Here is a 23,131-nt window from a genome sequence, read left to right as displayed (position 1 = left end):
TGGGGGGATCCCAGTGGATTTTGGGAGGATTGGGGGAAATTTTGGAGGATTTGGGGGGGGATTTGGGGGGATTTTGGGGGGATCCCAGTGGATTTTGGGAGGATTGGGGGAAATTTTGGAGGATTTGGGGGGGGATTTGGGGGATTTTGGGGGGATTTTGGGGGCATCCCAGGGGATTTTGGGGGATTTTGGGGGGATTTTGGGGGATCCCAGTGGATTTGGGGGGGATTTGGGGGGATTTTAGGGGATTTGGGAGATTTAGGGGGAATCCCAGTGGATTTGGGGGGGAATTTGGGGGGATTTTGTGGGATTTTAGGGAATTTGGGGGGATTTAGGGGGAATCCCAGTGGATTTTGGGGCATTTGGGGGGATTTTGAGGAGGATTTGGGGGGAATCCCAGTGGATTTTGGGGGGATTTGTGGGATCCCAGTGGATTTTGGGGGAATTTTGGGGGATTTGGGAAGATTTAGGGGGAATTTGGGGGATTTTGGGAGATTTTGGGGGGAACTTAGGGGGGATTTGGGGGGATCCCAGTGGATTTGGGGGGGAATTTGGGGGGATTTTGTGGGATTTTAGGGAATTGGGGGGGATTTAGGGAGATTTGGGGGGGATTGGGGAGATTTGGGGGGGATTTAGGGGGGATCCCAGTGGATTTTGGGGCATTTGGGGGGATTTTGAGGAGGATTTGGGGGGAATCCCAGTGGATTTTGGGGGGATTTGTGGGATCCCAGTGGATTTTGGGGGAATTTTGGGGGATTTGGGGGGGATTTGGGGGATTTTGTGGGATTTAGGGGATTTTGGGAGGATTTGGGGGAGATGCCAGAGGATTTGGGGGGGAATTTGGGGGAATTTTGTGGGATTTGGGGGGATTTAGGGAGATTTTGGGGGGAATTTAGGGGGGATTTGTGGGATCCCAGTGGATTTGGGGGGAATTTTGAGGGATTTGGGGGGATTTAGGGGGAATCCCAGTGGATTTGGGGGAATCCCAGTGGATTTTGGGGGGATTTGTGGGATTTAGGGGGATTTGGGGGGGAATTTAGGGGGGATTTCGGGGGAATCCCAGTGGATTTTGGGGGGAATTTGGGGGAATTTTGTGGGATTTGGGGGGATTTAGGGAGATTTTGGGGGGATTTAGGGGGAATCCCAGTGGATTTTGGGGGAATCCCAGTGGATTTTGGGGGGATTTGTGGGATCCCAGTGGATTTGGGGGGAATTTTGGGGGGATTTGGGGGGATTTAGGGAGATTTTGGGGGGATCTTAAGGGGGGATTTAGGGGGAATCCCAGTGGATTTTGGGGGGGATCCCAGTGGATTTTGGGGGGATTTGGGGGATTTAGGGGGATTTTGGGGGGGATCCCAGTGGATTTTGGGGGGATTTGTGGGATTTAGGGGGATTTTGGGGGGATTTGGGGGGATTTAGGGGGAATCCCAGTGGATTTTGGGGGGAATTTGGGGGAATTTTGTGGGATTTGGGGGGATTTAGGGAGATTTTGGGGGGAACTTAAGGGGGGGTTTCGGGGGAATCCCAGTGGATTTTGGGGGGGATCCCAGTGGATTTTGGGGGGATTTGTGGGATTGGGGGAGATTTGGGGGGGATCCCAGTGGATTTTGGGGGGATTTGGGGGATTTAGGGGGATTTTGGGGGGAATTGGGGGGATTTAGGGGGAATCCCAGTGGATTTTGGGGAGATTTGTGGGATCTCAGTGGATTTTGGGGGGGATTTTAGGGGGATTTGAGGGGATTTAGGGGGAATCCCAGTGGATTTTGGGGAGATTTGTGGGATCTCAGTGGATTTTGGGGGGGATTTTGTGGGATTTGAGGGGATTCAGGGAGATTTTGGGAGGGGATTTTGGGGTGGACTCGTCACCCCTCCCCCCCCGGGAACATGTGGGACCCCACGAGGCTGGAAATTGGGGGGGGGTCCCCAGCGGGGGGGTGGGGGAGGGGTCCCAGGGGCTCCGCCAGCAGCTCCGGGCCCGGAAAAATCGGGAATTCCGGGGGGGAAAAGAGAGGGGGGAAGGGGGGGGGAGGGGCGAAGGGGGCGAAAATTTGGGGAAGGGGCTCCAGAGGCTCCGGATCCGACGGGAAAGCGGCGTCTGGGGGGGGAAAGGGGGAGTGAGGGGGGAAATTTGGGGATTTGGGGGGGATTTTGGGGATTTGGGGGGGAAATTTGGGAATTGAGGGGGGGAAATGGGGATTTGGGGGGGGAAATTTGGGGATTTGGGGGGGAATTTGGGAATTTGGGGGGGAATTTGGGATTTTGAGGGGAATTTTGGGGATTTTGAGGGGAATTTTGGGGATTTGGGGGGAAATTTGGGGATTTGGGGGGGAATTTTGGGGTTTTGGGGGGAAATTTGGGGATTTGGGGGGGAATTCTGGGGTTTTGGGGGGGAAATTGGGAATTGAGGGGGGAAATTTGGGAATTTGGGGGGGAAATTTGGGGGTTTGGGGGGGAAATTTGGGAATTGAGGGGGGAAATTTGGGAATTTGGGGGGGAAATTTGGGGGTTTGGGGGGGAAATGGGGATTTCGGGGGTGGAAATTTGGGGGTTTGGGGGGGAAATTGGGAATTTGGGGGGGAATTTGGGGATTTGGGGGGGAATTTTGGGATTTTGGGGGGAATTTGGGAATTTGGGGGGGAAATTTGGGGGTTTGGGGGGGAAATGGGGATTTCGGGGGTGGAAATTTGGGGGTTTGGGGGGAAATTTGGGAATTTGGGGGGGAATTTGGGGGGGGAATTTGGGATTTTGAGGGGAATTTTGGGGATTTTGAGGGGAATTTTGGGGATTTGGGGGGGAAATTGGGAATTGAGGGGGGAAATTTGGGAATTTGGGGGGGATTGAGGGGGGGAAATGGGGATTTGGGGGGGGAATTTGGGATTTTGGGGGGGGAATTTGGGAATTTGGGGGGGGAATTTTGGGATTTTGGGGGGGAAATTGGGGTTTTTTGGGGGAAAATTGGGATTTTGGGGTGGAAATTTGGGGGTTTGGGGGGAATTTTGGGATTTTGGGGGGGAAATTTGGGATTTTAGGGGGGAAATGGGGATTTTGGGGGGAAAATTTGGGATTTCGGGGGAAAATTTGGGGATTTTGGGGGGAAAATTTGGGATTTCGGGGGAAATTTGGGGGTTTTGAGGGGAGAAATTTGGGGTTGAGGAGGGGGATTGGGGATTTTGGGGGGGAAATGGGGATTTTGGGGGAATTTTTGGGATTTGGGGGGATTTTGGGGGCATTTTGGGTTTTGGGGAGGTTTTGGGGCGGGAAATGGGGATTTGGGGGGATTTTGGGATTTGGGGGGGTTTTGGGGGGGATTTTGGGGAGGATTTGGGGGAGGATTTGGGGGGATTTTGGGGATTTTGGGATTTGGGGGGAATTTGGGGTGGGAAATGGGGATTTGGGGGGGATTTTGGGGAGGATTTTGGGGATTTTGGGGAGGATTTGGGGGGGGATTTGGGGGGATTTTGGGGGGGATTTTGGGGGGATTTTGGGGGGATTTGGGGGGATTTTGGGATTTGGGGGGGATTTGGGGTGGGAAATGGGGATTTTGGGGGATTTGGGGAGGATTTTGGGGGGATTTTGGGGATTTGGGGGGATTTTGGGATTTGGGGGGGATTTGGGGTGGGAAATGGGGATTTGGGGGGGATTTTGGGGAGGATTTTGGGGATTTTGGGGAGGATTTGGGGGGGGATTTGGGGGGATTTTGGGGGGGATTTTGGGGGGATTTGGGGGGATTTTGGGATTTGGGGTGGGAAATGGGGATTTTGGGGGATTTGGGGAGGATTTTGGGGAGGATTTGGGGGATTTGGGGGGATTTTGGGATTTGGGGGGGTTTTGGGGTGGGAAATGGGGATTTTGGGGGATTTGGGGAGGATTTTGGGGGGATTTTGGGTGGGATTTTGGGGGGGATTTTGGGGGGGATTTTGGGGAGGATTTGGGGGATTTTGGGGAGATTTGGGGGGGATTTTGGGGTGGATTTGGGGGGGATTTGGGGGAAGATTTGGGGAGGATTTGGGGGATTTTGGGGAGATTTGGGGAGGATTTGGGGGATTTTGGGGGGGATTTGGGGTGGGAAATGGGGATTTGGGGAGATTTGGGGGGGATTTGGGGGGATTTTGGGGTGGATTTGGGGTGGATTTGGGGTGGATTTGGGGGAGATTTTTGGGGCTTTTGGGGGGGATTTTGGGGAGGATTTGGGTGAGGATTTTGGGGGGATTTTGGGGTTTTTTGGGTGCTCACCTGGCGGGCCCAGGGGGATGAAGTGCTCCAGGTACCCCGGGGGCTTCTTCCTCCTCTTGGCCTCGATCCCGAACGGATCTGGGGGGGTCCGGAGGGGTCACAGCGGCCCCAAGTCCCCGAAATTCCCTGAAATTCCCCCCTAAACACCCCAAAATCCCCCAAATTTCCCCTACATGCCCCCGAAATTCCCAAAATTCCCCAAAATTCCCGAATTTCCCCCCAAAATCCCCCCTAAATGCCCCCGAAATTCCCCCTAAATCCCCCCAAATCCCCAAAATTCCCCCTAAATCCCCCCAAAATCCATGGAATTCCCCCCAAATCCCCCTGAAATTCCCCCCAAATCCCCCCTAAATCCCCCAAAATCCCTGAAATCCCCCCAAAATCCCCAAAATTCCCCCAAAATCCCCGAAATTCCCCCTAAATCCCCCCGAAATTCCCCCTAAATCCCCCCGAAAATCTCTGAAATTCCCCCTAAATTCCCCAATTTCTCTGAAATTCCCCCCAAAACCCTCCCAAAATCCCCCCGAAATCCCTGAAATTCCCCCTAAATTGCTCCCAAATCCCCCAAATTTCCCCTAAATCCCCCCGAAATTCCCCAAATTCTCTAAAACTCCCCTTAAATCCCCCCCAAATCCCCCAAATTCCCCCCCAAATCCCTGAAATTCCCCCTAAATCCCCAAAATTTCCCCTAAATCCCCCCAAAATCCATTAAATTCTCTGAAACTCCCCCTAAATCCCCCCAAAATCCCCAAAATTCCCCCTAAATACCCCCCAAAATCCTTGAATTTCCCCCTAAATCCCCAAAATGCCCCAAATCCCCCCAAAATCCCCCAAATTCCCCCTAAATACCTCCCAAAATCCCTGAAATTCCCCGAAAATCCCCGAAAATTCCCCAAAATTCCCCCAAAATCCCCCAAATTCCCCCTAAATACCCCCCAAAATCCCTGAAATTCCCCAAAATCCCCCCAAAATCCCCAAAATTTCCCCCTAAATCCCCCCCACATCCATGAAATTCCCCGAAATTCCCCCTAAATCCCCCAAATTTCCCCCGAAATTCCCCCCCCAGCCCCCCCCAGGGGTCCCCCAGACCCCAAATTCCAGCCCAAAGTGACCCCAAAGTGACCCCGCCCTGCCCCTCCCCCTCCCCGGGGGGGTTCCCCGCCCCCCACCCCAATCCTGGGGGGTCCCGGGGGTTCCAGGGGGTTTTGGGGGTTCCCGGGGGGGTTCCAGGGGGTTTTGGGGGGTCCCGGGAGGGTTCCAGGGGGTCCCGGGGGATTTCGGGGGATTGCCGGGGGGTCTTGGGGGGGGTTCCGGGGGTTCCCGGGGGATTCCCCGCCCCCCACCCCAATCCCGGGGGGTTCCCGGGGGATTCCTGGGGGTCCCGGGGGGTTCCTGGGGGGTCCCGGGGGGGTTCCAGGGGGTTTTGGGGGTTCCCGGGGGGTTCCAGGGGGTTTTGGGGGGTCCCGGGAGGTTCCGGGGGGTTCCAGAGGGTCCCGGGGGGTTCCTGGGGGGGTTCCAGGGGGTTTTGGGGGGTCCCGGAGGGTCCCGGGGGGGTTCCAGGGGGGTTTTGGGGGTTCCCGGGGGGTTCCAGGGGGTTTTGGGGGGTCCCGGGAGGTTCCGGGGGGGTTCCAGGGGGTCCCGGGGGGTTCCTGGGGGGGTCCCGGGGGGTCCCGGAGGTTCCCGGGGGGGTTCCAGGGGGTTTTGGGGGGTCCCGGAGGGTCCCGGGGGGGTTCCAGGGGGTTTTGGGGGTTCCCGGGGGGTTCCCGGGGGTTTTGGGGGTTCCCGGGGGGTTCCTGGGGGTCCCGGGGGGTTCCTGGGGGGGTTCCAGGGGGTTTTGGGGGTTCCCGGGGGGTTCCAGGGGGTTCCAGGGGGTCCCGGGAGGTTCCGGGGGGTTCCAGGGGGTCCCGGGAGGTTCCGGGGGGTTCCAGGGGGTCCCGGGGGGTTCCTGGGGGGGTCCCGGGGGGTTCCCGGGCGGTTCCTGAGGGGGTTCCAGGGGGTTTTGGGGGGTTCCCGGAGGGTCCCGGGGGGGGTTCCAGGGGGTCCCGGGAGGTTCCGGGGGGTTCCAGGGGGTCCCGGGGGGTTCCTGGGGGGGTCCCGGGGGGTTCCTGGGGGGGTCCCGGGGGGTTCCCGGGCGGTTCCTGAGGGGGTTCCAGGGGGTTTTGGGGGGTTCCCGGGGGGTTCCAGGGGGGTCCCGGGGGGGTCCTGGGCGGTTCCCGGGCGGTTCCTGAGGGGGTTCCAGGGGGTTTTGGGGGTTCCCGGGGGGTTCCAGGGGGTCCCGGGAGGTTCCCGGGGGGTTCCAGGGGGGTTCCAGGGGGTCCCGGGGGGTTCCTGGGGGGGTCCCGGGGGGTCCCGGGCGGTTCCTGAGGGGGGTTCCAGGGGGTCTTGGGGGGTCCCGGAGGTTCCCGGGGGGTTCCCGGGGGTTTTGGGGGGTCCTGGGGGGTTCCCGGGAGGGTTCCAGGGGGTCCCGGGGGGGGTTCCGGGGGTTCCCGGGGGGTTCCCCGCCCCCCACCCCAATCCCGGGGGGTTCCCGGGGGGTTCCTGGGGCGGTTCCAGGGGGTTTTGGGGGTTCCCGGGGGGTTCCAGGGGGTCCCGGGAGGTTCCCGGGGGGTTCCAGGGGGTCCCGGGGGGTTCCTGGGGGGGTCCCGGGGGGTTCCCGGGCGGTTCCTGAGGGGGTTGCAGGGGGTTTTGGGGGGTTCCCGGAGGGTTCCAGGGGGTCCCGGGGGGGGTTCCGGGGGGTCCCGGGGGATTCCCTGCCCCCCACCCCAATCCCGGGGGGTTCCCGGGGGGTTTCGGGGGGTCCCGGAGGGTCCCGGGGGGGTTCCAGGGGGTTTTGGGGGTTCCCGGGGGGTTCCAGGGGGTCCTGGGGGTTCCCGGGGGGTTCCTGGGGGGGTCCCGGGGGGTTCCCGGGCGGTTCCTGAGGGGGTTCCAGGGGGTTTTGGGGGGTTCCCGGGGGGTTTCCAGGGGGTCCCGGGGGGTTCCTGGGGGGGTCCCGGGGGGTCCCGGGCGGTTCCTGAGGGGGGCTCCAGGGGGTTTTGGGGGTTCCCGGGGGGGTTCCAGGGGGTTTTGGGGGTTCCCGGGGGTTCCCGGGGGGTTCCAGGGGGGGTCCCGGGGGGTCCCGGGCGGTTCCTGAGGGGGGTTCCAGGGGGTCTTGGGGGGTCCCGGAGGTTCCCGGGGGGTTCCCGGGGGTTTTGGGGGGTCCTAGGGGGTTCCCGGGAGGGTTCCAGGGGGTCCCGGGGGGGGTTCCGGGGGTTCCCGGGGGGTTCCCCGCCCCCCACCCCAATCCCGGGGGGTTCCCGGGGGATTCCCGGGGGGGTTCCAGGGGGTTTTGGGGGTTCCCGGGGGGTTCCAGGGGGTCCCGGGGGGTTCCTGGGGGGGTCCCGGGGGGTCCCGGGCGGTTCCTGGGGGGGTTCCAGGGGGTTTTGGGGGGTCCCGGAGGGTCCCGGGGGGGGTCCCGGGGGGTCCCGGGGGTTCCCGGGGGATTCCCCGCCCCCCACCCCAATCCCGGGGGGTTCCCGGGGGATTCCCGGGGGGGTTCCAGGGGGTTTTGGGGGTTCCCGGGGGGTTCCCGGGGGGTTCCAGGGGGTTTTGGGGGGTCCCGGAGGGTCCCGGGGGGGTTCCAGGGGGTTTTGGGGGTCCCGGGAGGTTCCGGGGGGTTTTGGGGGGTCCCGGGAGGGTTCCAGGGGGTCCCGGGGGATTTCGGGGGATTGCCGGGGGGTCTTGGGGGGGGTTCCGGGGGTTCCCGGGGGATTCCCCGCCCCCCACCCCAATCCCGGGGGGTTCCCGGGGGATTCCCGGGGGTCCCGGGGGGGTTTCCGGGGGTCCCGGGGGGGTTCCAGGGGGTTTTGGGGGTTCCCGGGGGGTTCCAGGGGGTTTTGGGGGGTCCCGGGAGGTTCCGGGGGGTTCCAGAGGGTCCCGGGGGGTTCCTGGGGGGGTTCCAGGGGGTTTTGGGGGGTCCCGGAGGGTCCCGGGAGGGTTCCAGGGGGGTTTTGGGGGGGTCCCGGGGGGGGTTCCGGGGGTTCCCGGGGGATTCCCCGCCCCCCACCCCAATCCCGGGGGGTTCCCGGGGGATTCCTGGGGGTCCCTGGGGGGGATCCAGGGGGTTTTGGGGGGTTCCCGGAGGGTCCCGGGGGGTTCCTGGGGGGTTCCAGGGGGGTTCCCGGGAGGGTTCCGGGGGGTCCCGGGGGATTTCGGGGGATTATTCCCGGGGGTCCCGGGGGGGGTTCCGGGGGTTCCCGGGGGATTCCCCGCCCCCCACCCCAATCCCGGGGGGTTCCCGGGGGATTCCCGGGGGGTCCCGGGGGGGTTTCCGGGGGTCCCGGGGGGTCTCACCCGCCCCCGAGAGCTCCTCGAGCACGTCGGGCATTCCGCGCTTGCGCTTCACCTTCACCCCGTAGGCGTCTGCGGGACACGGAGAGCGGGGCCCGTTAGCCCGGGATTCCCGGTTATTCCCGGTTATTCCCGGTATTCCCAGTATCCCAGTTATCCCAGGGCTCATCCCGGTTATTCCTGGTTATTCCCAGTTATTCCCGGTATTCCCGGTATCCCAGTTATCCCAGGGCTCATCCCGGTTATTCCCGGTATTCTCGGTTATTCCCCGTATTCCCGGTTATTCTCGGTATTCCCGGTTATTCTCGGTATTCCCGTTATTCCCCGTTATTCGTGTTATCCCGGTTATTCCTGATATTCCGGTTATTCCTGATATTCCCGTTATCCCGGTTATTCCGGGTATCGCCGTTATTCACGATTATCCCCGTTATTCACGATTATTCCCGGTATCCCGGTATTCCCGGTTATTCCCGTTATTCCCGTTAATGCTGTTATTCTGGTTATCCTGGGGCTCATCCCGGTTATCCCCGGGCTTATCCCGGGGTTTATCCCGGTTATCCCCGGTGCTTATCCCGGGGCTCATCCCGGTTATCCCCGGGCTTATCCCGGGGTTTATCCCGGTGCTTATCCTGGGGCTTATCCCGGTGCTTATCCCGGTTATCCTGGTGCTTTTTCCTGGGGCTCATCCCGGTTATCCCGGTGCTTATCCCGGTTATCCCAGTGATTATCCGGTGCTTATCCCGGGGTTTATCCCGGCAGTTATTCCGGTGCTTATCCCGGGGTTTATCCCGGTTATTCCCGGTGCTTATCCCGGTTATCCCAGTGATTATCCGGTGCTTATCCCGGGGTTTATCCCGGTTATCCCGGGGCTCATCCCGGTTATCCCAGTGATTATCCGGTGCTTATCCCAGGGTTTATCCCGGTTATTCCCGGGGCTTATCCCCGTTATCCCGGGGCTCATCCCGGTGCTTATCCCGGGGCTCATCCCGGTTATCCCGGTGCTTATCCTGGGGCTCATCCCGGTTATCCCAGTGATTATCCGGTGCTTATCCCGGGGTTTATCCCGGTTATCCCGGGGCTCATCCCGGTTATCCCAGTGATTATCCGGTGCTCATCCCGGGGTTTATCCCGGTTATTCCCGGGGCTTATCCTGGGGCTTATCCCGGTACTTATCCCGGTTATCCCGGTGCTTATCCCGGTTATCCTGGTGCTTTTTCCCGGGGCTCATCCCGGTTATCCCAGTGATTATCCGGTGCTTATCCCGGGGTTTATCCCGGCAGTTATTCCGGTGCTCATCCCGGTTATCCCGGGGCTTATCCCGGTTATCCCAGTGATTATCCGGTGCTTATCCCGGGGTTTATCCCGGTTATCCCGGGGCTCATCCCGGTTATCCCAGTGATTATCCGGTGCTTATCCCGGGGTTTATCCCGGTTATTCCCGGTGCTTATCCCGGTTATCCCAGTGATTATCCGGTGCTTATCCCGGGGTTTATCCCGGCAGTTATTCCGGTGCTCATCCCGGTTATCCCGGGGCTTATCCCGGTTATCCCGGGGCTTATCCCGGTTATCCCAGTGATTATCCGGTGCTTATCCCGGGGTTTATCCCGGTTATCCCGGGGCTCATCCCGGTTATCCCAGTGATTATCCGGTGCTTATCCCGGGGTTTATCCCGGTTATTCCCGGTGCTTATCCCGGTTATCCCAGTGATTATCCGGTGCTTATCCCGGGGTTTATCCCGGTTATCCCCGGTGCTTATCCCGGGGTTTATCCCGGTTATTCCCGGTGCTTATCCCCGTTATCCCGGTGCTCATCCCGGTGCTTATCCCGGGGCTCATCCCGGTTATCCCCGGGCTTATCCCGGTGCTTATCCCGGTTATCCCAGTGATTATCCGGTGCTTATCCCGGGGTTTATCCCGGTTATTCCCGGGGCTTATCCCCGTTATCCCGGTGCTCATCCCGATGCTTATCCCAGGGTTTATCCCGGTTATCCCCGGGCTTATCCCGGGGCTCATCCCGGTTATCCCCGGGCTTATCCTGGGGCTTATCCCGGTGCTTATCCCGGGGTTTATCCCGGTTATCCCGGGGGTTATTCCGGTTATCCCGGGGGTTATCCCGGTGCCGGTACCGGTGTCCCGGGGCAGGTAGGTGAAGCGGAAGCCCTCGCTGCGGACGCTGTCGGTGAGGCGCTGCAGGAACACCTCCACCTGCACGGGCTCCCGCAGCTCCAGGTGCCGGTAGGGCGGCGTGCGCAGCACGATCGCCACCTGCCGGTGAACGTCGGCCTGCGAGAAATCCGCGCGCGCCTCCCAGGACTCCTTCCGGAAAATCACCGCGATGTCCTCTGGGAACGGGAATCACCGGGAATGACCGGGAATGATCGGGAATGTGGGGTTGGGATATGGGATATGGGATCGGGAATGTGGGGTTGGGAACTGGGAGAAATCCGCGCGCGCCTCCCAGGATTCCTTCCGGAAAATCACCGCGATGTCCTCTGGGAACGGGAATGACCGGGAATGTGGGAATTGGGATATGGGATCGGGAATGTGGGGTTGGGAACTGGGAACTGGGATTGGGAATGTGGGATTGGGATATGGGATATGGGATCGGGAATGTGGGGTTGGGAACTGGGAGGAATCCGCGCGCGCCTCCCAGGATTCCTTCCGGAAAATCACCGCGATGTCCTCTGGGAACGGGAATCATCGGGAATGTGGGGTTGGGAACTGGGATATGGGATCGGGAATGTGGGATTGGGATATGGGATATGGGATCGGGAATGTGGGAATGTGGGGTTGGGAACTGGGAGAAATCCGCGCGCGCCTCCCAGGATTCCTTCCGGAAAATCACCGCCATGTCCTCTGGGAACGGGAATGGGAACGGGAATGTGGGAATTGGGATATGGGATATGGGATCGGGAATGTGGGGTTGGGATATGGGATCGGGAATGTGGGATTGGGATATGGGATATGGGATCGGGAATGTGGGAATTGGGATATGGGATATGGGATCGGGAATGTGGGGTTGGGAACTGGGAACTGGGATCGGGAATGTGGGAATTGGGATCGGGAATGTGGGAATGTGGGGTTGGGAACTGGGAACTGGGATCGGGAATGTGGGAATTGGGATCGGGAATGTGGGAATGTGGGGTTGGGAACTGGGAGAAATCCGCGCGCGCCTCCCAGGATTCCTTCCGGAAAATCACCGCGATGTCCTCTGGGAACGGGAATGACCGGGAATGATCGGGAATTGGGGAATGGGATATGGGATATGGGATCGGGAATGTGGGGTTGGGATATGGGATAAATCCGCGCGCGCCTCCCAGGATTCCTTCCGGAAAATCACCGCCATGTCCTCTGGGAACGGGAATGGGAACGGGAATGATCGGGAATGTGGGAATGGGAATCGGGATATGGGATCGGGAATGTGGGGTTGGGAACTGGGAATATGGGATCGATCACCGCGATGTCCTCTGGGAATGGGAACGGGGGGTTGGGATCAATCACCGCGATGTCCTCTGTGTGCCCACGTGTGCCCAGGTGCCCCCAATGACCCCCAGGTGCCCCTAAATGACCCCAGGTGTGCCCAGGTGTGCCCAGGTGCTCCCAAATGACCCCCAGGTGCCCCCAATGACCCCCAGGTGTCCCTAAATGCCCCCAGGTGTGCCCAGGTGCCCCAAATGCCCCCCAAATGCCCCCAAATGCCCTCCAGGTGCTCCCAGGTGTCCCCAAGTGCCCCCAGGTGTCCCTAAATGCCGCCCAGGTGCCCCCAGGTGCTCCCAGGTGTCCCTAAATGCCCCCCAGGTGCCCCACACGTGTCCCTAAATGCCCCCAGGTGTGCCCAGGTGCCCCCAAATGCCCCCCAAATGTCCCCAAATGCCCCCCAGGTGCCCGCAGGTGTCCCCAAATGCCCCCCAGGTGTGCCCAGGTGTCCCTAAATGCCCCCCAGGTATCCCCAAATGCCCCCCCGCTGTCCCCAAATGCCCCCCAAATGCCCCCCAGGTGCTCCCCAGGTGCTCCCAGGTGCCCCCCAGGTGCCCCCAGGTGCTCCCAGGTGCCCCCAGGTGTCCCCAAATGCCCCCCAGGTGCCCCCAGGTGCTCCCAGGTGCCCCCCAGGTGTCCCCAAATGCCCCCAAACGTCCCCAAATGCCCCCCAAATGCCCCCCAGGTGTGCCCAGGTGCCCCCCAGGTGTCCCCAAATGCCCCCCAGGTGCCCCCAGGTGCTCCCAGGTGCCCCCCAGGTGTCCCCAAATGCCCCCAAACGTCCCCAAATGCCCCCCAAATGCCCCCCAGGTGTGCCCAGGTGCCCCCCAGGTGCTCCCCAGGTGTGCCCAGGTGTGCCCAGGTGCTCCCCAGGTGTGCCCAGGTGTGCCTCAGGTGTCCCCAAATGCCCCCCAGGTGTGCCCAGGTGTGCCTCAGGTGTCCCCAATTGCCCCCCAGGTGTGCCCAGGTGTGCCTCAGGTGTCCCCAATTGCCCCCCAAATGCCCCCCAGGTGTGCCCAGGTGTGCCCCAAATGCCCCCAAATGCCCCCCAGGTGTGCCCAGGTGTGCCCCAAATGCCCCCAAATGCCCCCCAGGTGTGCCCAGGTGCCCCCCAGGTGCTCCCCAGGTGTGCCCAGGTGTGCCCAAATGCCCCCCAGGTGTGCCCAGGTGCCCCCCAGGTGCTCCCCAGGTGTGCCCAGGTGTGCCTCAGGTGTCCCCAAATGCCCCCCAGGTGTGCCCAGGTGTGCCTCAGGTGTCCCCAATTGCCCCCCAGGTGTGCCCAGGTGTGCCTCAGGTGTCCCCAATTGCCCCCCAAATGCCCCCCAGGTGTGCCCAGGTGTGCCCCAAATGCCCCCAAATGCCCCCAAATGCCCCCCAGGTGCCCCCCAGGTGCTCCCCAGGTGTGCCCAGGTGCTCCCCAGGTGTGCCCAGGTGTGCCCAGGTGTGCCCAAATGCCCCCCAAATGCCCCCCAGGTGTGCCCAGGTGTGCCCAGGTGCCCCCCAGGTGTGCCCAGGCGCCCCCCAGGTGCTCCCCAGGTGTGCCCAGGTGTCCCCAGGTGTGCCCAGGTGTGCCCCAAATGCCCCCAAATGCCCCCCAGGTGTGCCCAGGCGCCCCCCAGGTGTGCCCAGGTGTGCCCAGGTGTGCCCAGGTGCCCCCCAGGTGTGCCCAAATGCCCCCCAAATGCCCCCCAGGTGTGCCCAGGTGTGCCCAGGTGTGCCCAGGTGTGCCCAAATGCCCCTCAGGTGTGCCCAGGTGCCCCCCAGGTGCTCCCCAGGTGTGCCCAGGTGTGCCCAGGTGTGCCTAAATGCCCCCCAAATGCCCCCCAGGTGTGCCCAGGCGCCCCCCAGGTGCTCCCCAGGTGTGCCCAGGTGTCCCCAAATGCCCCCCAGGTGTGCCCAGGTGTGCCCAGGTGTGCCCAGGTGTGCCCAGGTACCTTTCTGGACCTTGTCGCAGAGCAGGTAGAGCTCCTCGCCGCCGGTGCAGGGGCCGCTCTCTTTGTTCATGCGGCAGATGCGCAGCTCCGACGTGTTCGTGGACTCTGCGGGGGCAGCGGCGGCGCCGGTTTGGGGCCAATTCGGGGAATTTTGGTGAAATTTTGAAAAAAAGGTTTGAAGGGTTTTTTTATCAGGTTTTTTTTCGCTTTTTCCCCCGATTTTTTTCTGATTTTTTCGGATTTTTTTTGGGTTTTGGGGATTTTTTTTCATTTTTTTGGGGATTTTTTTTTGATTCCTTTCGTCTTTTTTTCCCAATTTACCTCAAAATTTATCAGATTTTTTTCCCAGAATGTTTCCGAATTTTTCGGGGATTTTTTTTCTGATTTTTTCGTCTTTTTTTCCCATTTTACTCCAAATTTTATCAGATTTTTTTCCAGAATTTTTCGGGATTTTTGGGGGGATTTCGGGGAATTTTTAAAAAAAATTTTAAAGTTTTTTTTCTCCGATTTTTTTGTGGTTTTTTTGCTTTTTCCCCCGATTTTTTTCGGATTTTTGGGGATTTTTTTTCATTTTTTTGGGATTTTTTTTTTTTATTCCTTTCGTCTTTTTTTCCCAATTTACCTCAAAATTTATCAGATTTTTTTCCCCAGAATGTTTCCGAATTTTTCGGGGATTTTTTTTCTGATTTTTTCGTCTTTTTTACCCATTTTACTCCAAATTTTATCAGATTTTTTTCCAGAATTTTTGGGGATTTTTGGGGGGATTTCGGGGAATTTTTTAAAAAAATTTTAAAGTTTTTTTTCTCCGATTCTTTTGTGGTTTTTTTGCTTTTTCCCCCAATTTTTTTCTGATTTTTTCGGATTTTTTTTCATTTTTTTTGATTTTTTTTTTGCTTCCTTTCGTCTTTTTTTCCCAATTTACCTCAAAATTGATCAGATTTTTTTCCCAGAATGTTTCAGAATTTTGGGGGGATTTTTTCCCGATTTTTTGGGATTTTTTTGGGATTTTTTTCATCTTTTTTTCCCAATTTTACTCCAAATTTTATCGGATCCTTTCCCCAGAATTTTTTGGGGATTTGGGGGGATTTTTTTCTGACTTTTTTCGTCTTTTTTTCCCAATTTTACCCCAAATTTTATCGGATTTTTTTTCCCAGAATTTTTGGGGATTTTTTTCCCATTTTTTCCATCTTTGTTCCCAATTTTACTCCAAATTTTATCGGATTTTTTTTTCCAGAATTTTTCCGGATTTTTGGGGTCATTTCAGGGAATTTTTGTAAAGTTTTGAAAAAAAAGGTTTGAAGGGTCTTTTATCAGGTTTTTTCAGGGTTTTTTTTCGCTTTTTCCCCCGATTTTTTTCTGATTTTTTCGGATTTTTTTTGGTTTTTGGGGATTTTTTTTCATTTTTTTGGGATTTTTTTTTTTATTCCTTTCGTCTTTTTTTCCCAATTTACCTCAAAATTGATCAGATTTTTTTCCCCAGAATGTTTCCGAATTTTTCGGGGATTTTTTTTCTGATTTTTTCGTCTTTTTTTCCCATTTTACTCCAAATTTTATCAGATTTTTTTCCAGAATTTTTTGGGATTTTTGGGGGGATTTCGGGGAATTTTTAAAAAAAATTTTTAAGTTTTTTTTCTCCGATTCTTTTGTGGTTTTTTTGCTTTTTCCCCCAATTTTTTTCTGATTTTTTCGGATTTTTTTTCATTTTTTTTGATTTTTTTTTTGCTTCCTTTCATCTTTTTTTCCCAATTTACCTCAAAATTGATCAGATTTTTTTCCCAGAATGTTTCAGAATTTTGGGGGGATTTTTTCCCGATTTTTTGGGATTTTGGGGGGATTTTTTTCATCTTTTTTTCCCAATTTTACTCCAAATTTTATCAGATCCTTTCCCCAGAATTTTTTGGGGATTTTGGGGGATTTTTTTCTGACTTTTTTCGTCTTTTTTTCCCAATTTTACCCCAAATTTTATCGGATTTTTTTTCCCAGAATTTTTGGGGATTTTTTTCCCATTTTTTCCATCTTTGTTCCCAATTTTACTCCAAATTTTATCGGATTTTTTTTTCCAGAATTTTTCCGGATTTTTGGGGTCATTTCAGGGAATTTTTGTAAAGTTTTGAAAAAAAGGTTTGAAGGGTTTTTTATCAGGTTTTTTCAGGGTTTTTTTTCGCTTTTTCCCCCGATTTTTTTCTGATTTTTGGGGATTTTTTTTGGTTTTTGGGGATTTTTTTTTATTTTTTTGGGATTTTTTTTTTTATTCCTTTCGTCTTTTTTTCCCAATTTACCTCAAAATTGATCAGATTTTTTTCCCCAGAATGTTTCCGAATTTTTCGGGGATTTTTTTTCTGATTTTTTCGTCTTTTTTTCCCATTTTTACTCCAAATTTTATCAGATATTTTTCCAGAATTTTTCAGGATTTTTGGGGGGATTTCGGGGAATTTTTAAAAAAAATTTTTAAGTTTTTTTTCTCCGATTCTTTTGTGGTTTTTTTGCTTTTTCCCCCAATTTTTTTCTGATTTTTTCGGATTTTTTTTCATTTTTTTTGATTTTTTTTTTGCTTCCTTTCATCTTTTTTTCCCAATTTACCTCAAAATTGATCAGATTTTTTTCCCAGAATGTTTCAGAATTTTGGGGGGATTTTTTCCCGATTTTTTGGGATTTTGGGGGGATTTTTTTCATCTTTTTTTCCCAATTTTACTCCAAATTTTATCAGATCCTTTCCCCAGAATTTTTTGGGGATTTTGGGGGATTTTTTTCTGACTTTTTTCGTCTTTTTTTCCCAATTTTACCCCAAATTTTATCGGATTTTTTTTTCCAGAATTTTTGGGGATTTTTTTCCCATTTTTTCCATCTTTGTTCCCAATTTTACTCCAAATTTTATCGGATTTTTTTTTCCAGAATTTTTCCGGATTTTTGGGGTCATTTCAGGGAATTTTTGTAAAGTTTTGAAAAAAAGGTTTGAAGGGTTTTTTTATCAGGTTTTTTCGGGGTTTTTTTTCGCTTTTTCCCCCGATTTTTTTCTGATTTTTGGGGATTTTTTTTGGTTTTTGGGGATTTTTTTTCATTTTTTTGGGATTTTTTTTTTTATTCCTTTCGTCTTTTTTTCCCAATTTACCTCAAAATTGATCAGATTTTTTTCCCCAGAATGTTTCCGAATTTTTCGGGGATTTTTTTTCTGATTTTTTCGTCTTTTTTTCCCATTTTACTCCAAATTTTATCAGATTTTTTTCCAGAATTTTTTGGGATTTTTGGGGGGATTTCGGGGAATTTTTTTAAAAAAATTTTAAAGTTTTTTTTCTCCGATTTTTTTGTGGTTTTTTTGCTTTTTCCCCCGATTTTTTTCGGATTTTTTCGGATTTTTTTTCATTTTTTTGGAATTTTTTTTTTATTTCTTTCGTCTTTTTTTCCCAATTTACCTCAAAATTTATCAGATTTTTTTCCCCAGAATGTTTCAGAATTTTGGGGGGATTTTTTCCCGATTTTTTGGGATTTTTGGGGGATTTTTTTCATCTTTTTTTCCCAATTTTACTCCAAATTTTATCGGATCCTTTCCCCAGAATTTTTTGGGGATTTTGGGGGATTTTTTTCTGACTTTTTTCGTCTTTTTTTCCCAATTTTACCCCAAATTTTATCGGATTTTTTTTCCCAGAATTTTTGGGGATTTTTTTCCCATTTTTTCCATCTTTGTTCCCAATTTTACTCCAAATTTTATCGGATTTTTTTTTTCCAGAATTTTTCTGGATTTTTGGGGTCATTTCAGGGAATTTTTGTAAAGTTTTGAAAAAAAAGGTTTGAAGGGTTTTTTATCAGTTTTTTTCGGGGTTTTTTTTCGCTTTTTCCCCCGATTTTTTTCTGATTTTTGGGGATTTTTTTGGTTTTTGGGGATTTTTTTTCATTTTTTTTTTGATTTTTTTTTTATTTCTTTCGTCTTTTTTTCCCAATTTACCTCAAAATTTATCAGATTTTTTTCCCCAGAATGTTTCCGAATTTTTCGGGGATTTTTTTTCTGATTTTTTCGTCTTTTTTTCCCATTTTACTCCAAATTTTATCAGATTTTTTTCCAGAATTTTTTGGGATTTTTGGGGGGATTTCGGGGAATTTTTTTAAAAAAATTTTAAAGTTTTTTTTCTCCGATTTTTTTGTGGTTTTTTTGCTTTTTCCCCCGATTTTTTCCTGATTTTGGGGGATTTTTTTTAAATTTTTGGGGATTTTTTTCCGATTTTTTTGGATTTTTTTTTTTTTAATTTCTTTCATCTTTTTTTCCCAATTTTACTCAAAATTTTTTTGGGATATTTTTGGGGTGATTTTGGGGCGATTTGGGGATATTTTTGGGGTGGGTTTTGGGATGTTTTTGGGGTGATTTTGGGATATTTCAGGGATATTTTTGGGGTGGTTTTTGGGGAAATTTGGGGATATTTTGGGGTGGTTTTGGGATATTTTGGGGCTACTTTTGGGATGTTTTTGGGGTGATTTTGGGGTGATTTGGGGATCTTTTTGGGGATATTTTGGAGATATTTTTGGGGTGGTTTTGGGGCGATTTTGGGGATCTTTTTAGGATGTTTTTGGGGTGGTTTTCGGGCTGGTTTTCGGGGTGATTTGGGGAGATTTTGGGACTTTTTGGGGTGGTTTACGGGATAATTTTGGGTGGGTTTCGGGATATTTTGGGGATATTTTTGGGGTAATTTTTGGGGTAATTTTGGGGTGATCTTGGGGATATTTTTGGGATGTTTTTGGAGTGATTTTGGGGTGATTTAGGGATCTTCTTGGGGATATTTTGGGGATACTTTTGGGGTGATTTTGGGGCGATTTGGGGATTTTTTGGGATTTTTTGGGCTATTTCTGGGATATTTTTGGGATACTTTGGGGATGTTTTTGGGGATTTTTTGGGCTATTTCTGGGATTTTTTGGGATACTTTGGGGATGTTTTTGGGGCGATTTTGGGGCTCTTTTCAGGATGTTTTTGGGGTACTTTGGGGATGTTTTTGGGGCGATTTTGGGGCTCTTTTCAGGATGTTTTTGGGGTGCTTTGGGGATGTTTTTGGGGCGATTTTGGGGCTCTTTTCAGGATGTTTTTGGGGTGCTTTGGGGATGTTTTTGGGGCGATTTTGGGGCTCTTTTCAGGATGCTTTTGGGATACTTTGGGGATGTTTTTGGGGCTCTTTTCAGGATGTTTTTGGGGTACTTTGGGGATGTTTTTGGGGCGATTTTGGGGCTCTTTTCAGGATGTTTTTGGGGTACTTTGGGGATGTTTTTGGGGCGATTTTGGGGCTCTTTTCAGGATGTTTTTGGGGTGCTTTGGGGATGTTTTTGGGGCGATTTTGGGGCTCTTTTCAGGATGTTTTTGGGGTGCTTTGGGGATGTTTTTGGGGCGATTTTGGGGCTCTTTTCAGGATGTTTTTGGGGTGCTTTGGGGATGTTTTTGGGGCGATTTTGGGGCTCTTTTCAGGATGTTTTTGGGGTGCTTTGGGGATGTTTTTGGGGCGATTTTGGGGCTCTTTTCAGGATGTTTTTGGGGTGCTTTGGGGATGTTTTTGGGGCGATTTTGGGGCTCTTTTCAGGATGTTTTTGGGGTGTTTTTTTGGGGTAATTGGGGGATATTTTGGGACTCACTCTTGTCGAAGATGGGCTGGGACAGCACCGGGCTGAGGCTCCGGGGGATCCCGGCGCGGTCCCGGAACGAGGCCTGGAAGCAAATCCGGACCACGTTGAGATCGACCTCCTGGTGGTTCCGCAGGGATCCCGCTGGAAAACGGGGAGAAAACGGGGGGAAATGGGAAAAACGGGGGAAAAAATGGGGAAAACGGGGGGGGGAAATGGGGGAAAAGGGGGGAAAATGGGAAAAATGGGGGAAAAATGGGGGGAAAAGGGGAAAAATGGGGAAAAAATGGGGAAACGGGAAAAAAATGGGGAGGGAAATGGGGAAAATGAGGAAAAATGGGAAAAATGGGAGAAAACGGGGGGAAACAGGGAAAATGGGGAAAACGGGAGGGAAAGTGGGAAAAATGGGGGGAAAAATGGGGGGGAATGGGAAAAATGGGAGAAAATGGGGGGAAAGGGGGAAAAACGGGGAAAAATGGGGAAAAGGGAAAAAAATGGGGAGGGAAATGGGGAAAAATGGGAAAAACGGGGAAAAATGGGGAAAACGGGGGGGGAAATGGGGAAAATGGGGGAAAAACGGGAAAAACGGGGGAAAAACGGGAAAAAAGGGGGGGGAAGGGGGAAATGGGGGGAAATGGGAAAAATGGGGGGGAAATGGGAAAAACGGGGGGGAAATGGGAAAAACGGGGAAAATGGGGAGGAAAATGGGGAAAAATGGGGAAAAATGGGGGGGAAATGGGGGAAAAGTGGGGGGGTCAGGGGAGCAGAGACACCCCCAAGAAAGTGGGGAAATGGGGGGAAAATGGGGGGAAATGGAGAAAAACTGGGAAAAAAGAGGGAAAACATGGAAAAAAATGGGGGAAAAAACCAAGGAAAAATGCAGGGGAAAATGGGAGGAAAAAACCCAAGAGAAAACAGAACAAAAGCAAGAGAAAAGAAAAAACCAGGGAAAACCAGGAGAAATCAGGGGAAAAAATGAGAGAAAATACAGGGAAAAAAGGAGGGGAAAAAACCAGGGGAAAAACTTTAAAAGTGGGGAGGGGGAAAAAGGGGGAAAAAGGGGGGAAAAGGGGGAAAAAGGGGGAAAAAGGGGGAAAAAGGGGGGGAAAGAAGGAAACAGAAAAAACAAAAAAAAGGAAAAATAAAAAGGGGGGAAAAAGGGGAAAAAAGGGGGGGAAAACGGAGGGAAAAAGAGGGAGAAAGGGGGAAAAATGGGGGGGAAGGGGGAAAAAAGGGGGAAAAAACCCCTTAAAAATGGGGGGGAAAAAGAGGGAAAAAGGGAAAAAAGGGGGAAAAAATGGAGGAAAAAGGGAGGAAAAAGGGGGGGGGGGGGAGAAGAAAAAGAAAAAGGGGAAAAAACCCTTAAAAATGGAGGAAAAAAAACCCAGGAGAAAGAAGGGGAAAACCAGGAAAGAAACAAGAAAAAAACCGAACAACCAAAGGGGAAAAAATGGGAAAAACTGGGAAAAAAAACCAGGAAAAACAGGAAAAAAACCAGGAAAAAAACAGGGGAAAATCAGGAAAAATCGGGGAAAAAACAGGAAAAAAAACCAGGAAAAAAACAGGGAAAAAAACCAGGAAAAAATCAGGAAAAAACCAGGGAAAAATCAGGGAAAAATCAGGGGAAAATCAGGGGAAAATCAGGGGAAAATCAGGGGAAAAAAACAGGAAAAAACCAGGAAAAAAACCAGGAAAAAAAACAGGAAAAAAACAGGGAAAAACCAGGGGAAAATCGGGAAAAAAACAGGAAAAAAACAGGAGAAAAAAAAACAGGAAAAAACCAGGAAAAAAAACCAGGAAAAAAACGGAAAAAAATCAGGAGAAAAACAGGGAAAAAACAGAGAAAATCAGGAAAAATCAGGAAATAAACCAGGAAAAATCAGGAAATAAACAGGAAAAATCAGGAAAAAAAATCAGGAAAATCAGGAAATAAACAGGAAAAAAACAGGAAAAAAACCAGGAATAAAACAGAAAAAAATCAGGAAAAAAAACAGGAGAAAAAAAACCAGGAAAAAACCAGGAAAAAAAACCAGGAAAAAACCAGGAAAAAACCAGGAAAAATCAGGAAAAAAACAGAAAAAATCAGGAAAAAAACAGGAAAAAAACAGGGAAAAAAAACAGGAAAAAACCAGGAAAAATCAGGAAAAAATCAGGAAAAAAACAGGAAAAAACCAGGAAAAAAACAGGAAAAAAAGCCAGGAAAAAACCAGGAATAAACCAGGGAAAAAACAGGGAAAATCAGGAAAAATCAGGAAATAAACCAGGAAAAAAACAGGAAAAAAACCAGGAAAAAAACAGGAATAAAACAGAAAAAATCAGGAAAAAAATAGAAAAAATCAGGAAAAAAACAGGAAAAAAAACAGGAAAAAAATCAGGAAAAAAACAGGAAAAAACCAGGAAAAAACCAGAAAAAATCAGGAAAAAAACAGGAAAAAATCAGGAAAAAACCAGGAAAAAAACAGGAAAAAATCAGGAAAAAAAACCAGGAAAAAACCAGGAATAAAACAGAAAAAATCAGGAAAAAACCAGGAATAAAACAGAAAAAATCAGGAAAAAACCAGGAATAAAACAGAAAAAATCAGGAAAAAAACAGGAGTAAAACAGAAAAAATCAGGAAAAAATCAGGAAAAAAACAGGAAAAATCAGGAAAAAAACCAGGAATAAAACAGAAAAAAATCAGGAAAAAAACAGGAAAAAATCAGGAAAAAATCAGGAAAAAAACCAGGAAAAAAACAGGAAAAAAACAGAAAAAACCAGGAATAAAACAGAAAAAATCAGGAAAAAATCAGGAAAAAATCAGGAAAAAAACAGGAAAAAAACAGGAAAAAAACAGGAAAAATCAGGAAAAAATCAGGAAAAAACCAGGAAAAAACCAGGAATAAAACAGAAAAAATCAGGAAAAAACCAGGAAAAATCAGGAAAAAATCAGGAAAAAACCAGGAAAAAATCAGGAAAAATCAGGAAAAAAACAGGAAAAAAACAGGAAAAATCAGGAAAAAACAGGAAAAAACCAGGAAAAATCAGGAAAAAAACAGGAAAAAAACAGGAAAAAGCCAGGAAAAATCAGGAAATAAACCAGGAAAAATCAGGAAATAAACAGGAAAAAAACAGGAAAAAAACAGGAAAAAAACAGGAAAAATCAGGAAAATACCAGGAAAAATCAGGAAAAAAACAGGAAAAAACCAGGAAAAACCAGGAAAAAACGGAACAAAGAGGGAAATCCCGGGAAATCCGGGGAAATCCGGGGAAATCCGGGGAAATCCAGGGAAAAGGGGCCAATCCTCACCTTTGAAGGGGTCGATCCCGAGCTGCAGCTTCTTCTCGATGGCGGCCTCGATCTCCTTCTTCTTCACACACTGAATGCCCAGGTTGCTGAAACTGCCGGGAATCCCAACATTCCCAAATTTTCCTGCTGCTTCCCAAACTCCCCTGCCCGAAAACGCCCAAAAAACGCCCCAAAAACCACCCAGGAGATCAAAAGAACCCCAAAAAACCCACCTAAAAGCCCCTGAAAAGGTTAAAAAACCACCAAAAAGCCCCCAAAAGCCCTCGGAAAAGCCAAAAAAAGCCA

The 23,131-nt window shown here is 51.5% G+C and overlaps 1 protein-coding gene across 2 annotated transcripts in view; it reads right to left on the bottom strand.

Moving 5' to 3' along the window:
* Positions 1-1,719: 1,719 nt before the first annotated feature.
* The window catches only part of RELB (RELB proto-oncogene, NF-kB subunit), a 34,789-nt gene continuing 13,377 nt past the window's right edge, over positions 1,720-23,131 (bottom strand). The window contains exons 4-10 of one of the 2 annotated variants that reach the window (XM_082299623.1): positions 22,847-22,938; positions 19,573-19,704; positions 13,969-14,073; positions 10,684-10,899; positions 8,563-8,631; positions 4,234-4,311; positions 1,720-2,095 (exon numbers count right to left, since the gene is read on the bottom strand). In XM_082299623.1, the coding sequence (XP_082155749.1) occupies positions 1,863-2,095; positions 4,234-4,311; positions 8,563-8,631; positions 10,684-10,899; positions 13,969-14,073; positions 19,573-19,704; positions 22,847-22,938 (925 nt within the window). In that variant the 3' untranslated portion in view covers positions 1,720-1,862. The remainder of the gene's footprint in view (positions 2,096-4,233; positions 4,312-8,562; positions 8,632-10,683; positions 10,900-13,968; positions 14,074-19,572; positions 19,705-22,846; positions 22,939-23,131) is intronic. The other variant, XM_082299624.1, reaches the window with a different exon arrangement.

This window comes from Coloeus monedula, assembly GCF_965178545.1.
Source record: "Coloeus monedula genome assembly, chromosome: 33".
Taxonomy (NCBI): Eukaryota; Metazoa; Chordata; class Aves; order Passeriformes; family Corvidae; genus Coloeus; species Coloeus monedula.
This window is presented reverse-complemented; position numbering and strand designations above follow the sequence as displayed.